General features: G+C 46.3%; 1 protein-coding gene across 5 annotated transcripts in view; it reads right to left on the bottom strand.

The window, feature by feature from the left end:
• Window positions 1-14,863, bottom strand: part of LOC120996147 (ATP-dependent 6-phosphofructokinase, muscle type) — a 135,345-nt gene that overhangs the window by 77,094 nt on the left and 43,388 nt on the right. For 2 of the 5 annotated variants that reach the window (XM_040425894.1, XM_040425896.1), the window contains exon 2: window positions 3,540-3,596. In XM_040425894.1, the coding sequence (XP_040281828.1) occupies window positions 3,540-3,596 (57 nt within the window). Of the gene's footprint in view, window positions 1-3,539; window positions 3,597-7,011; window positions 7,164-14,863 lie in introns of those variants that run through there. The other 3 variants (XM_040425892.1, XM_040425893.1, XM_040425895.1) reach the window with 3 other exon arrangements.

The following is a 14,863-nucleotide window of genomic DNA, read 5'->3' as shown; positions in this document are numbered from 1 at the left end:
TAAAATCACCTTAGTGGTGTGGCAGTTTTTTGTTAAGCCGTCGGAGAAGGTGTACATGGCCATTTGCCGAATCTGTGGGCAGAAGGTGAAGCGTGGCCAGGGTGCCACTGCATCACCCAGTGGCACGCATCTGATTTCAGGCAGTCAAGGCTCCACCACCTCAGCCGAAAGGAGCTGTCTGTCCTTCCCAATATCTACCGGTCCTGATGAAATGCTGCATGCTGCATGCTCACTTGCTTGGGTAGTGACAGCCGAATTGTCACCATTCGGCAGGGGGATGACTTCGACTTCTGTCTCTCCACCTTGTTGTGGACCCTTACTACCGGTCAAAAATGGGGGCCTTTTTTACACCCGCTGAGAGGGAGGACAAACTGAACTACTATAGAGACATCCTATGTAGTCAGTTGGCTGCTGCCTATCTGCCACATCGTCCATCCTCTCGCAGGTCTGACCGGGGTGTGGTGGGGCTCTGCTCTCTCTTTCCACTGCTATGGTTGCTGTGGCAGGGTGGGGGGATAGTAGGAACAGTACCAGCTCCATCAGCAGCAGCTTGAGTCTAGAGTTGATGATGAGCAGCTTTCTTAACCCGCCTAGTGAAGAAACTACTCACCAGCAGTTAGACCTGGAGCAGAACCTGAACCAGCAGGTGGTGGCATACTTGGACAGCACCCTGCCACCCTACATTGAAGATCCACTGGACTACTGGGCAGCCAAACTGGATTTGTGGCCGCAATTGGCAGAGTTTGCCCTGGAAAAGCTGTCTTGCCCAGCCAGTAGTGTGGCATCAGAGCGGGTGTTTAGCGAGGGCCATAGTTACCCCAAGGAGAACTCTCCTCTCCACCCAAAATGTGGAAAGACTGACGTTTGTCAAGATGAATCAGGCATGGATCAGCCAGGATTTCCACCCACCAATGCCTGATGCATCAGATTAGATCATCCATGCTGCCTCAACCAAACCTTGACAAAAGAGACCGGTTTCTTCTGGCTACCTGCCCCAGCTACTATTCTGTTGCTGCCACTCACCTGATGCCAAGTGCTCCTTCCTACATCCACAATCATCAGCGGGTACTGTTATTGCCACCCACCTCCCCACTCTATCACCGGGTCACTCTGTGGTCTCCTGATGCTGCTGCCACCTCCACACTATGTCACCTTGCCAGTCTGCGGCCTCCTCATGCTGCTGCTAAATCAACACCATGTAACTGGGCCACTCTGTGGCCTCCTCATGCTGCTGCTAAATCAACACCATGTCACTGGGCCACTCTGTGGCTTCCTCATGCTGCTGCCACCTCAACATTATGTAAATGGGCCACTCTGTGGTCTCCTCATGCTACTGCTACCTCAACACTATGTCATGTGGCCACTCGGTGGACTCCTCAAGCTGTTCCCCCACCCTCCCAACTCCATGACTAGGCCACTATTTTGCCTTTTTGGACTGGTTGACATCATCATTTATTTGACCCTTCTTCTGATCTGTCAGAAGGAAGGAAAAATGAGACGCACAACGGATCCTGTCTGTGTAGCAGCTGTAAGGCCTGTATGTGTCACGCCGGTGACAGGTTTGAGAAGGTCTGAAAGAATATCTGCACATTAGTTATCTGACAGCCTGTTTCACTTTGTCTGTGTGTTGCTGGTATGTCCACACCCCCTGTTCAGGTGTGGATCATGTGACCTTCACCTCCCCCTATTTAGTCGGACTTTACCCATCACTCATTGCTCTGGATAGCTTCATTTGGTTTTTGGAAGAGCTGGAGTGTGGTTCATGGTGAAGTCCTGTTCGTCCATCATCCATCAGCCTCAGAAGTTAAGTGTTCCACTTGTTGCTTTTTGTATTCCCCCCCACCTTTGTTGTTTACTAGGCCTCAGCAAGACGCTGGTTCCTTCACCAGGGAAGGAGCGGGTTGTCTCTGCCCGGTCATTACTTTTAGGGCATCTGAGGGCCACCAGGGTTTTCTAGGTTCCTGTGTATGGGCATCTCTACCATCGAGAGGTGCCCATACGGATAGGAGTTAGGGCCAGGAGCAGGGTTTTATAGGTGGTGACCCTTTTCCTTCCCTAGCGGTGAGGCCTAGTGTCTTTTCCCTTCCTTCTTGTTGTCCTTTGGTGTTCTCCCCTACAACATCCGTGACAGTATGGTCCCATCAGAACTGGCTTATGATTTGGAAGCCAAAAGCAGGAGTGGGTACAAAACACAGAAGACATGCAAATATTCCATTCACGTGTCACCTCTGTTTTGGATCCAGTCCTGTTTTTTTTTTGGGCTTAAGCAATACTGATGGATTACTGACCAAATGCTGATCGAGTGAAGGCGGATGCTCAACAGACAGGATCCGTTTTTGGGGGGTTATTGTTCTGACGGATCAGAGGAAGGGCAAAATAATCAGTGACGTCAACACAAACTTACTGCTGAAACCCTCACCACTCTGTCAGGGGGGCTCTTCTTGTATAAGCGTTTAATAGAACAGGTTCTGTAGACATCTGTGTGGAATAAGCTGACGACTGTGTAAAAGGAGTGCGCTCTTTCGCGCTACAGTAGGATCTTGGGCCTCTGCACAGTTCTTTATACCTGGTGCTAACATCAACCTGTAAGGCTAAGTTTACACTTGAGTTATTTGGTCAGTTTTGGCCCCGTAACTGCCCAAATAAGTGAAGTGTGCAGTGATTCTAAGAGCGACACATGTCATGTGCGTGTCATACTGACTCACAGTATTGTTTCACTACCAGAGCAGACTCCCTATGCGTGTTACTGCAAGGCACAGTGTTCTACTATACAGGCTCTCTGCAGCCAGGAAATGGCTGTTTTTTAACGCAATTCGCCGCAAATAAATTCGGATCGGATCGAATCTTTTGTGAAAATTCGGCAAACCGGCCGAATCGAATTTTTGAGAAATTCGCTCATCTCTAATTAAAATACAAGAAAAACTATAAAAATGTGGTATGGCTGTAATTATACTGACCCACAGAATGAAGGTTACAGGTCAGTGTTATTGCATATAAACGAAAGCCACAAAACTGTGGTAAATTGCGTTTTTTTTCCAGTTCCACCCCATTTTGATTTTTTTCCCATCTTCCCACTACATCATATGTAAAATCAAATAGTGTGATTAGAGAAAACAACTTATCTTGCAAAAACAAACCCTCATAACGACTATGTGAATGGAAAAAAATCTAAAAGTTAGGGCTCTGGGAGTAAAAAATTTTTAAATAAACAAAAAAACAGAAGGAAAATTGCTTGGTCAGGAAGAGGTTAAATGCTGCAGTTGTATTCTACAAGGTCACATGACCAAGCTTTGTTCTGTGCATTGTATGGGAAGACCATGTCCGGGATGAGCAGCAGCTGCAATATTTATAAGTGACAACGGGCAGTGAGAGGGGATCTCCCACAATATACGGTCTATGACCAAATTTCTAGTTATATTGTACTTACTGTAGATCTGATTGTCAAGAATCATAAATTTGGTTTCTAAAGAATGTTTTTTGTTGTAAAGTTAGAAATTAACAATAAGCAGTCAAAACTGATAAAACATTTTTTATCTTACCAGTTCTTGTCTCACTGGGGTTTTCAGTGGTGAAGATCTCCTCTTCTAGACAACCTGCTAAAAAAGCATAGATGTTCAGAGTCCAGGCATGTTCTTTCATAGATAATCTTTAAAAAAGAATCCCTCTCTTGAAAGACTTCCTAGCCTGATGCCAGTTAAGTTACCATTCTACTTGAGATTGCAATGATCACAACTGCAAGACTATAAAACGAACACAGACTCCAAGCAAGAAACCACGGCAAAAGTGCTGAAGCAGATAATAGACGTTATTCAAGAAGGTTCACGGCTGGCAGTAGAGACAAAGAAACCAGCGCTCAGTAATCTGGTCAGGCACAGCAGAAAAGGCAGCCAAACATTGACATTGAAAGATTATGCAGCTCATCAACACCTAATAATTAGTAATATAAAAAAAATTAAACAAATGATCTCTGTGTCCTCCTGAATTTGACCTCATTTCTTTCATAATTAAAATGAAAACTGATTCTGAACAATTTACAACACACTACTGTTAAAGCTGAAGGAACCCAATGAGTCTGAGAATGAAGGGGCATTTATCAGTGTCTTCATGCAACTATTGTGGCAATAAAAAGTTGCCCACCATATCGGGGCTTTTTCACCTTTAGAAAAGTGTCGAGAGAAGGGGCAGGACTTAGTGGTGAAGGCCAATCACTGCCCACCAGATTTACTATAGCTCAGCCGGCCCCTGCCTTACATAGATTTGAGTTTCTAATGCATGGAGTGTCACGGATGCACCTGATTTATTGGTCAGAGATGCGCCTGATTTATTGGTCAGAGATGCACCTGATTTATTGGTCAGGGATGCGCCTGATTTATTGAGATGCATCTGCTTCTTAATAAATTAGGCGCGTCTTCCTCAGGTGTACAGAGGATCAAGACTGCCAAAAGGGAATGTCAGTCTTAATAAATGTCCCCCAAAGTGTCATCAGAAATTGACCTGTTGTTTAAACCATCTTTTTTATAATAAACATATTTTAATTTTTTGACTTTTTGGTGATTTTGTTTTTTAAAGCGGCCCTTTTACCAGGACCAACCCTATACAACCAAGCATATAGCTTGGAAGGGTTGATGAAGCTGATTAAAATGGTACCTCTAGGTACTAGTGTTCAGGAGAAATGTGAACTTTTATTGATATGCAAATGAGCTATTGGAGCAAACTAACGCCTCTTTCCTTAAAAACCCCCCCCCCCCCACCTCCCCTTAGACTGCCAGTGCTATCTTGCTTCTGTGCACAACGCCTTTGGCTGCTTAAGGTTCGCGTCACTGAACTGAAGTGGCAGCGCCTTCGCTTTGGCTGCTTCTAGAACAGCGAAGATGAATACTGCGTATGCGCCGTTCACGTCACTGTTCAGCTTCATCAACCCTACCAAGCTATATGCTTGGTTGTATAGGGTTGATCCTGGTGACAGAGCCGCTTTAAAGGAAACCTGACATCACCATAATACCCCCAACCGCAAATAGCACCTTAACGCTCAAGTTATCTTGTCTCCAAAGCTGTCTTTTGTTGTGGGATCTGATGGGCAAATTTGCAGAAAAACACCTTTATTCCCCCCACTCTGTGTACGCAAATAAGCAAGGGGACGAGGGCCTTCATGCTTCAATTCAAGCTTGCCCTGCCCCCTTCCTGCCCCCTTCACTCTCAACAGACAGCTGTTATTTCTTTCTTCAGGCGCAATGCGTCAAATGTCCTGCGCTTGTGCCATCCTCTCTTGTTTCTGGCGCCTACGTAGTGCGCAGACTTCAGGGGCACATTGGATGGGCGCAGACTGCAGTAAATGGCTTTCAATAATGTTGTCCAGCATTAGGATAAAATCTAAGATCTTCTTTACTGAAGACACAAAGGATCACAGTGATACATACTGGGGAGACCGCAACCCCGACTCGTGTTGTCGAGGGTGCTGTCTCCCCAATATGTACTGCTGTGATCCTATGCATCTTCAATAAAGAAAATCGTGGATTTTATTGTGATGCTGGAGAACATTATTGAATGCTGTTACTTGCTTAAATCTAGCAAGGTCTGTGCACGGAGATCCTTGGAGGTGCCGACGGCACGAGCTGGAACTTCAGTCAACGGCTGCATGATGTTACCACAAAATCCACATCCTGAAAGCTATCAATTTTTTTATTTTCCCATCAACATAGTTGTAGGAGGGCTTATTTCTGGCAGGTTAAATTTGGATTAGATACATGGGGGTCATTGTTAGGTCTCTGGCGGCCATGTGCGATTGAATCACAGGGAGCAGATGGGGTGACAGGGTGAGGCCACTCAGCATTAACTGTGTCACCTAAAAGGCCTAAAAGGCCAGGATTGGGGATGCATACCCATTTACCAACATATACCATTACAGAGCATTGAGTTAAGGGGCTAAAGCCGGAACACTTTGATTACATTAACATTTAATGAGAGCCAACACAGCAGTCAGCAGATCTCGGCAAGTCCAGCTCTACAGACTACAGGTAAAAAGCGGTGTATGATGGTGAAGCTGCTGTGAACTTTGCATTTCACCTGTTGCACCCATACAGCATATGAAAAGGAAAAGAAAATTTTAAATTCCAAGTGGATTTCTTGTCAGTCCATCAGCAGACACAGGTAGCTTTACAACAGGTAAGACTAGTAGCTCAGGCGCTTGCCACATTCCCTAAAGAGTAGCTGTTTATTTGTTTTCATAAAATAGTACAAATATTTTAAAAAAAACTGTCATATAACTTATCAGAGAAAGATGCTTCCTTCTCCTCTTATCAGACTCATCTCCTGCTCCCTCTTTTTCACTAAATCTCTGCTCAGATCTGTCTTCAGTGAATACTGGCTGCCAGTTCAGAAGGACCAGAAGTCTGTGGAGAGTGGAGGGGAGGAGGGAGAGGCTGCTGCAGACAGGCAACGAGAGACTGACACAGAGACTGCTGCTGGAATTGAATCTAAACTGCTTAGGTCTGCTGTAGAAGATCCTCTGTGCTACAGTGGATGCTGGATGCCCTGCTTGTCTAGGAGTAATGTATGGGCAGAGGTAATGCCAAATAGTCTCCACCCACCAGCTCAGAAAATAAATAATCTGTATTAAAGATAGATCATTAACCGTTACAAAATGCCAGATACAATTCACATAATAGCCAGAAATAGTGTAATTCCTAAGGTACACCAATATGGCAGCTTCTTCTGAAAAATGTACTGAGTCAAGAGTTGCACTAAATGATGTGCCATACTGAGGAATAAGGATTGCATGTAAACTGCACATTTGTGTGCCAATCAGTGGTGCGACAGTATTAGAGAATAGACCGCAGGGTGTACACTTCACGTACACCATTTACTAACATTGCAGGTTTAGCTACTGCATTAACCAGTAAAAACACGTAAAAGAATGTAAAACAGTATAATGTAATAATAATTCTATACATCACCTTACATAAGGCTACTGCTACACCAAGATTAAATGAATGACAATCATAAAATACTAACCAGTAAAATTATTTTTTCTTTTGTTGAGCTGGAAAAAGGCGAAGACGAGGTAGATTCCTAGCGAGACGCTCACCGAAATAAGAAGTTTGATTAAAACCCTATCAAGTTCAATAGCAGCACACATAGCCTGTGGCTGCATTCATTGGCTCATTGATATTTATAGCAGAAGTTATGAAGCCAGCAGCAGCTGCTGGAAAAGCCCCTCCTACTGGTGAGACGGGGCATAGCTGTGATATTGGGAACATGATTTACATGCCAGGCACAGCCAAAATAACCCTGATATAACCCTCGCAGCAGGTCAAGCACAGCAGCCATCAAAGTGATACAGCATTTTTCATCAATGCTGGAAAGCAGCAATAGTAAACCTTTTACACATTATAATTATATATAGAAGGATGTATACAGTGCCTTGCAAAAGTATTCACCCCCTTGACTTTTTTCGTATTTTGGTACATTACAGCCTTACGTTCAATGTTTTGTTAATCAGAATTTTATGTGATGGATCAGAACACAATAGTCTCATTCCTTGAACATGTCTAAGGCTACTTTCACATTGGCGGAAGAGTGATCCGGCAAGTAGTTCCGTTGCCGGAACTGCCTGCCAGATCCGGCAAAACGTATGCCAACTGATGGCATTTGTAAGACTGATCAGGATCCTGATCAGTCGGAAAAATGGATTGAAATGCCAGATCCATCTTTCCGCTGTCATCTGGAAAAATGGATCTGGCATTTATTTTTTACACCTTTTTTTCGGTCTACGCATGCGCAGACCGGAAGGACGGATCCGGCATTCCGGTATTTCGAATGCCGGATTCGGCACTAATACATTCCTATGGAAAAAAAAATGCCGGATTCGGCATTCAGGCAAGTCTTCCGTTTTTTTGGCCGGAGCTAAAACAGTAGCATGCTGCGGTTTTATCTTTTACCTGATCAGTCAAAAAGACTGAACTGAAGACATCCTGATGCAACCTGAACTGAATGCTCTCCATTCAGAATGCATGGGGATAAAACGGATCAGTTCTTTTCCGGTATAGAGCCCCTAGGACGGAACTCTATGCCGGAAAAACGCAAGTGTGAAAGTACCCTAAGTTGGTGAAGTGAAATGAGAAAAATATATAAATAACACTATTGCTTAGAAATAGAAAACAGAAAATTGGCCTGTGCGTATGTATTCACCCCCTTTGTTAGGAAGCCCATAAAAAGCTCTGGTGCAACCAATTACCTTCAGAAGTCACATAATTAGTGAAATGATGTCCACCTATGTGCAATCTAAGTGTCACATGATCTGTCATTACATATACACACCTTTTTTAAAAGGCCCCAGAGGCTGCAACACCTAAGTGAGAGGCATCACTAACCAAACACTGCCATGAAGACCAAGGAACTCTCCAAACAAGTAAGGGACAATGTTGTTGAGAAGTACAAGTCAGGGTTAGGTTATAAAAAAATATCCAAATCTTTGATGATCCCCAGGAGCACCATCAAATCTATCATAACCAAATGGAAAGAACATGGGACAACAGCAAACCTGCCAAGAGTCGGCAGCCCACCAAAAATCACGGACCGGGCAAGGAGGGCATTTATCAGAGGCAGCACATAGACCTAAGGTAACCCTGGAGGAGTTGCAGAGACCAGATTCGGTACATAGGACGACAATAAGCCGTACGCTCCATAGAGTTGGGCTTTATGGCAGAGTGGCCAGAAGAAAGCCATTACTTTCAGCTAAAAACAAAAAGGCGTGTTCTGAATTTGCGAAAAAGCATGTGGGAGACTCCCAAAATGTATGGAGGAAGGTGCTCTGGTCTGATGAGACTAAAATTTAACTTTTCGTCTATCAAAGAAAACGCTATGTCTGGCGCAAACCTAACACATCACATCACCCACAGAACACCATCCCAACAGTGAGACATGGTGGTGGCAGCATCATGCTGGGGGGATTGGGACTGGGAAACTGGTCAGAGTTGAGGGAAAGATGGATGGTGCTAAATACAGGGATATTCTTGAGCAAAACCTGCACACTCTGTCCGTGATTTGAGGCTTGGACGGAGGTTCACCTTCCAGCAGGACAATGACCCCAAACACACTGCTAAAGCAACACTTGGGTGGTTTAAAGGGAAACATATAAATGTGTTGGAATGGCCTAGTCAAAGCCCAGATCTCAATCCAATAGAAAATCTGTGGTCAGACTTAAAGATTGCTGTTCACAAGCGCAAACCATCCAACTTGAAGGAGCTGGAGCAGTTTTGCAAGGAGGAATGGGCAAAACTCCCAGTGGTAAGATGTGGCAAGCTCATAGAGACTTATCCAAAGTGACTTGGAGCTGTGATTGCCGCAAAAGGTGGCTCTACAAAGTATTGACTTTAGGGGGGGTGAATAGTTATGCACATTAACTTTTTCTACTATTTTGTCCCATTTGTTTTTTTTTATTGTGAAGCAAACAAACATCTTCAAAGTTGTGGGCATGTTCTGTAAATTAAATGATGCAAATCCAAAAACAATCCATGTTAATTCCAGGTTGTGAGGCACCAAAATACGAAAAAAGTCAAGGGGTTGAATACTTTTGCAAGGCATTGTATATTTATGTATGTATGTTCCGCGATCACTCAAAAACTTAACAATTGATTTCTACGAAACTTGGTATACACATCCCTTGCTACCTGGAAAGAAATCTTGTGGTGGGGGGGGGTAATGGGTCACAGCTCTCTAGTACATACCGTTCCTGAGATATTCCCCAAAAATTACCTGCATTAGCCGATACAAGCCTGGAAGTCTCTCTTCATAAACCAACTGCCATACACACGGTCACATGTCCCTTATCAGCCAATAGAAGCTCGCAGGCCTTTAGTCTCCACATACACACAGTTTTACTCCAGGTTTCCATGACAACCCAGCCATTTTCACTTCACTGCTGTAGGTCAGCTTTAGGCTAGGGCTACACAACATGTGTCACGCAGCAATAAGTTGCACGATACATAGGGCACAACTACACTGCTACATGTGACATGCAGTTACTGCGATGGGACAGTCGCAGAAAAATCCATTGCAACTGTTGTGTCGCAGTCACAGCATGTCACAGTGCAACTCCATAGCCTATCATTATAAAAATTGTTGAGACAAAATGTTGCGCGACACATGTCGTTGTGTAGCCCTAGCATTAAAGGGGCAGGGCACTGTGGAGGTCACTGTTAAAGGGGCGGGCACTGTGGAGTAGGGCTGAAGCGATTCATCGATTTAATCGAGCCAAAAAAAATACCTGCATCGAGGATTCCTTTAAATCACAAATCACATGACCACGGAGAGCGAGTGAAATGAAGCTTCTCACTCACCGCTCCGTGGCCTTCCGACTCGGCACCGCGCTGCAGGGCCTTGCATTCACACAGCTCGCTGGCTTACGCTGTGTGTGACGTCAGGTCCCTCCCAGTGCATGCTGGGATGAAGACGCCTCTCCATGTGGTAAGGAAAGGTAAGTATAAAGGCAGCAGCAGCAGCGGCGGGGCGAGGAAATGGGAGCACCTGTGATTTGGCATGTATAAAGTTATTGGCGGGGGGGGGGGGGGTTAATGGGGGAACCTGTGATTTGGCATGCAAGGGGGACATCATGGCAATCTGGATGGCTTGGAGGGGCTGATAGCAGTGCCATCATGGGGGTACTGGGGGACATGGCATGGAAGTCTTATGTGTGTGCAATTATTTGCTATACCAGTGTAATAAATAAAAATATAGGTTTTTTAAAAGCAATACTTTATTTTAAGAAGGTTTTTCTTATTTGATTACTCGATTAATTATAAAAAATAATCGATAGAATACTCTATTACTAAAATAATAGTTTACTGCAGCCCTACTGTGGAGGTCCCTGTTGAAGAGGCGTTCACTGTGGAGGTTACTGTTAAAGGGTCGGACACTGTGGAGGTCACTTTTAAGGGGGCAGGCCCCTGAGGAGGTCACTGTCAAGGGAGTGGGGTGCTGTAAAACTCACTGTTAAAGGGGCAGGCTGCTATGAAGGTCAAAATGAGGTCCCATTTTAAAGTGGTCAGTGTTAAGGGGTGGGGGACTGTGGAGTTCAATGTTAAAAGGGGCGGGGTGCTGTAGAGGTCACTGTTGATATTGTTTAACTACACACACAAACATTAAATAAAATAGATGAAATATACATGTGCAAAGCCGGGTCCTTCTGCTAGTCTAATATATAAAGCTGAGTGTGTGTATGTATGTATGTATGTATGTATGTATGTATGTATGTATGTATGTCCACTAAAGGAATCCACACCATCGCATTTACATTCACGAAATTTGGCACACAGGTACATCAGGTGTCCGGGAAGGTTTTAGACCAGGTCTCCGCTTTCTAGTACGTACCGTTTCTGAGTTATTCCCAAAAAATGCATCAGCCAATAGAAGCCTGGTAACATGACCCTTATCAGCCAATAGAAGCCTGGTAACATGACCCTTATCAGCCAATAGAAGCTTGCAGCCCCTTTTCCATGAAACCCCTCCCTTCCTGCAAAGCCCTACCCCTTTTTTTTTTTTTTAAGTTGTAGGAACCCTAGTTGCGCCACAGATTCTAGATGCAGACACATTAGTAAATCTGCACCACAGTATATATTTCTATATTTATTTCCACTTAAGAAGTGGCAAGCCAGCTCTGAAACGCATTTGGAAGCATAGGGAGTCTAAGATGCAGTAATTAGTGATGGATGAACATCGGCCGGGACTGTTCTCAAACGCCCGTTCGCGATCAAATGTTCGCGAACCTTGCGTTTGCGGCAGGCCCCATTCACTTTAATGGCAGGTGAACCTTAAAAACCTTCAGGTTGTATTTGCAGCCACCAAATGCTTACTAGAAGTGCACAAATAGTCCCACAAATGGACCATGACATACCAGAGGGGGATCATTGGCAAAAAGGAAATTTAAAAGGGAAACTCTCAAAAATTTGCCCTGCTGGAGCCTAGAAAATTTTTATTTTAGGCCACGGGAGTACAGGCCCCAAAAATTAGGCATTCACCTGACAGAAAAGGCCTTTTATGCCGCTGTATATACATAAGACAAGGACCATTCTTTGATCTGGGTGGTGGCGGATATGTGTGGGCTGGCATGATAAAATTCAATTACACGTGGTCGTCACAGGTATTGAATTCCTCAGAGATCCATGCCTCATTCATTTTTAGAAATGTGGAGGTAGTCCACACTGTCGTGAGCTAGGCGAGTGCGCTTATCAGTCATAAGCCCCCCTGCTGCGCTGAACGTCCTTTCTGACAGGACACTCGATGAGGGGCAAGCAAGAGTTCCATGGCAAATCGACCACAGGTCAAGCCTGCACACCCAGTAGTCCAGGGGTTCCTCGCTTCTCAGAGTGTCCACATCGGCTGTTAACCCGATGTAGTCGGACACCTGTCGGTCTATGTGTTCCCTGAGGCTGGATCCGGAGGGCAGCTCTCGATGGGTTGGCTGCAAGAATGATCTCATATCCAAAGTGACCAACACATCTTTAAACCGCCCTCTTTTTGCAGGTGCAGTAGGATTGGTACCTGCACCTGTTTCGCTGTGGGTGAAAATTCCTCTGCCAGCGCCCGCAACAGCAGAATGCAGCATCTCTCGCAGCAAGGCCTGGAAATCCTGCTCGTCGCCCATAAGAATGTCGTCGTCCGTCTCCTCCCCCCAGCCACGGACAACATCAGGGATCCCCGAAAAGTTTAAAGTCTCCCTCAAAGCCTGCTCTTCTTGCTCCTCCTCCTCCCCCCCCCAGCCACCATCCCCCTCTGATTCATTCAGCATTGCGATTTCCTCACCTTCCAGCTCCTGCTCCTCGACGGCTTGATCAATGACACAACGCAATGCACGCTCCAGAAAGAAGGCGTAAGGTACGATATCAGTGATTGCGCCCTGGCTGCGACTGACCAGTTTGGTGATCTTATCAAATGCCTGCAGAAGTCTGCATGCATCGTGCTTGAGCAGCCACTGGCGCAGTGAAAAGAAACCAAGCTCCCCAGAACCTGTCCTGCTGCAGAATTCGTACAGGTAGTCGTTAAAGGCACGTTGCTGCTGGAGCAGCCTATCAAGCATATACATGGTGGAGTTACAGCGCGTCGGGCTGTCACAAATCAGACGTCTGACAGGCAGGTGGTGTCGCCGCTGAACGTCAGCAAGGCGAGCCATGGCCGTGTAAGATCTTCTAAAATGTCCAGAGATTTTCCTGGCCTGCCGCAAGACGTCCTGGACCCCGGGGTATTTGGCAACAAATCACTGCACGACTAAGTTCAGGACGTGTGCCATGCACGTGTGTCATTTTGCCCTGTTTCAGCGCGCTCAGCAGATTGGAACTGTTGTCGCACACCGCTTTACCAACTGTCAAATTGAGCGGGGTTAGCCACTGATCGGCCTGTGACCGCAGAGCTGAAAGCAGTGCAGGAACGGTGTGGCTCTTGGCTTCCACAACAGCCGCAGCACAGCATGGCAACGTCTCACCTGGCACGTCGAATTGGTTCTGGGGAGCTTTGCGGGCGCAGCGGAAGAGGCGGTAGCAGTTGAAAAGGAGGAGTCAGCCAAGGAGGAGGGGAAGAAGAGGCAGGCCTGCATGCAATCTGTGGCGGTAACACCAAATCCACAGGTTACATGCTTGACGGCTGTCAGAAGGTTCACCCAGTGAGCAGTAAAAGTTATGTACCTTCCCTGCCCGTGTTTGCTAGACCACGTGTCTGTGGTCAGATGTATCTTGGCATGGACACTGTGTGCCAGAGATATATTCACTTGCCGCTGAACATGGCCATATAGCTCTGGGATGCCCTTCTGGGAGAAATATTTCCTTCTGGGGACCTTCCATTGCGGTGTGTCAATGGCCACAAATTTTCTATAGGCCTCCGAGTCCACCAGTTTATATGGCTGTAGTTGGCGGGCTAGCCGTTCCAACAAGCCAGCGGTCAGAGGGTTATCCGGCGTCATCAACATTTTACGCTCGAAAATTTGGGACACGGAAGCCTGCCTTCTGCCAGATGAACGCGACGACGGCACGGTGGATGACAAATGGGAGGAGAGAGAAGAGGCAGGACGTGGAGCGACTGGAGTGTGGCTTTGTGGGTTCTGACGGCGTTACTCCCACTGGGCTCGGTGATGGGTGGCCAGGTGCCTTCTTAAGGCGTTCGTCCCTAGGCGAGTGTTGGGCTTACCGCGACTTATGCGTTGACAGCACAGGCTGCAGATGGCAACACTATTATCAGCAACTGACACGTAAAAAATAAAAAAAATCCCACACTGAGGAGCCATGTGCCGGCGTCCTGGGAGCGCCAGAAGTGACCGTGCATGGTGGATGGCTCGCGCCAGATACATTTGCAGTCTGCTTTTTGCCTCCTGTGCCCTGCGAGCTCTGCCTGCTTCTCCTCCCTCTCTGCTGCTCCGTCTCTTCCTCTGAACTCCCCTCCTCGTCCTCTCTTGTGGACACCCTTGTGACGTCCATCGACACGTCATCATTGTCACCTTCACCACCGACATTTGAGATCTCGGAGTAGGCAGCAACAGCGGGGACCTCCCTCCTTTGGCTGATCTGGGTACTGTCATCAGACCGCTGGGTGGCGGCCGTTGCTACCTCCTCTTCTTCATCCGATGTAAAGAATGGCTACGCATCGGTAAGGTTTGCGAATGGATGGGAAAATAATTCCTCTGACTCGAGTGGAGGGGCTATGGTGGTGTCTTTGGGGGTGCACACAGCAGAGAGTGAGGAGGGTGCAGATACAGAGGATGTGGAGAGTGCAGAAGCGTAAGGCTGAATGAGCCACTCAACCAACTCTGGTGCGTCCTTTGAAGTAATCGCACGCTCCTTCTCCAACTTCCCACTTAGGCTCCAGCCTGGTGCACCTGCCC

This window comes from Bufo bufo, chromosome 3 (assembly GCF_905171765.1).
Source record: "Bufo bufo chromosome 3, aBufBuf1.1, whole genome shotgun sequence".
NCBI lineage: Eukaryota > Metazoa > Chordata > Amphibia > Anura > Bufonidae > Bufo > Bufo bufo.
The sequence above is the reverse complement of the archived record's forward strand: the minus strand, read 5'-3'. Positions and strand labels throughout refer to the sequence as shown.